This window comes from Penaeus monodon, chromosome 29, assembly GCF_015228065.2.
Source record: "Penaeus monodon isolate SGIC_2016 chromosome 29, NSTDA_Pmon_1, whole genome shotgun sequence".
Classification (NCBI taxonomy): Eukaryota; Metazoa; Arthropoda; class Malacostraca; order Decapoda; family Penaeidae; genus Penaeus; species Penaeus monodon.
Window position 1 is genome coordinate 30,146,925 of NC_051414.1, and position 451 is coordinate 30,147,375.

Genomic DNA, 451 nt, shown 5'->3' on the forward strand with positions numbered 1-451 from the left:
AGCTCTCCTGAGGGCCGTGGGCGGACGGGGCTGACGCAGGGCCGCTCGCTGGTCAGAGGATCATGGGTCTGGACGCCCACCGCTGGATGGAGCCTTTGCTGCCGTGGTGGAACTGGTCCCTCTCGCTGTCCGACGCCCGCGGCTTCCGGCCGTCCCCACGAGACGCGTCCCGGCGCTAGGCGATGCTCTTGTTCTGGTTCAGCCGGCGCATATCCTCCTCCTGCTCCTTCAGCTGCTCGTAGTGCTCGCGGGCGCTGCGCAGGGGCACCACCAGCACCTCCTCCGCCTGGAGACGATCCGGAAGTAGGTATTAATGATGGGGAGATACAGCAGGGGTTATGGGGGACTGCAGGTATTCTTAAAAAAAAAAGTTTCTGCAGGTATTTTATTTTATTCTCTCGGGGGTGTTTCGGGATTCCTTTTAGGCCTGGCTCTGACTTTTAGCTCTCTG

General features: G+C 60.3%; 1 protein-coding gene across 1 annotated transcript in view; it reads right to left on the minus strand.

Moving 5' to 3' along the window:
- Nucleotides 1-175: 175 nt before the first annotated feature.
- Nucleotides 176-451, minus strand: part of LOC119591836 (high affinity cGMP-specific 3',5'-cyclic phosphodiesterase 9A-like) — a 42,680-nt gene continuing 42,404 nt past the window's right edge. Inside the window, exon 13 of the mRNA XM_037940581.1 lies at nucleotides 176-286. Coding sequence (XP_037796509.1) covers nucleotides 176-286 — 111 coding nt within the window. The remainder of the gene's footprint in view (nucleotides 287-451) is intronic.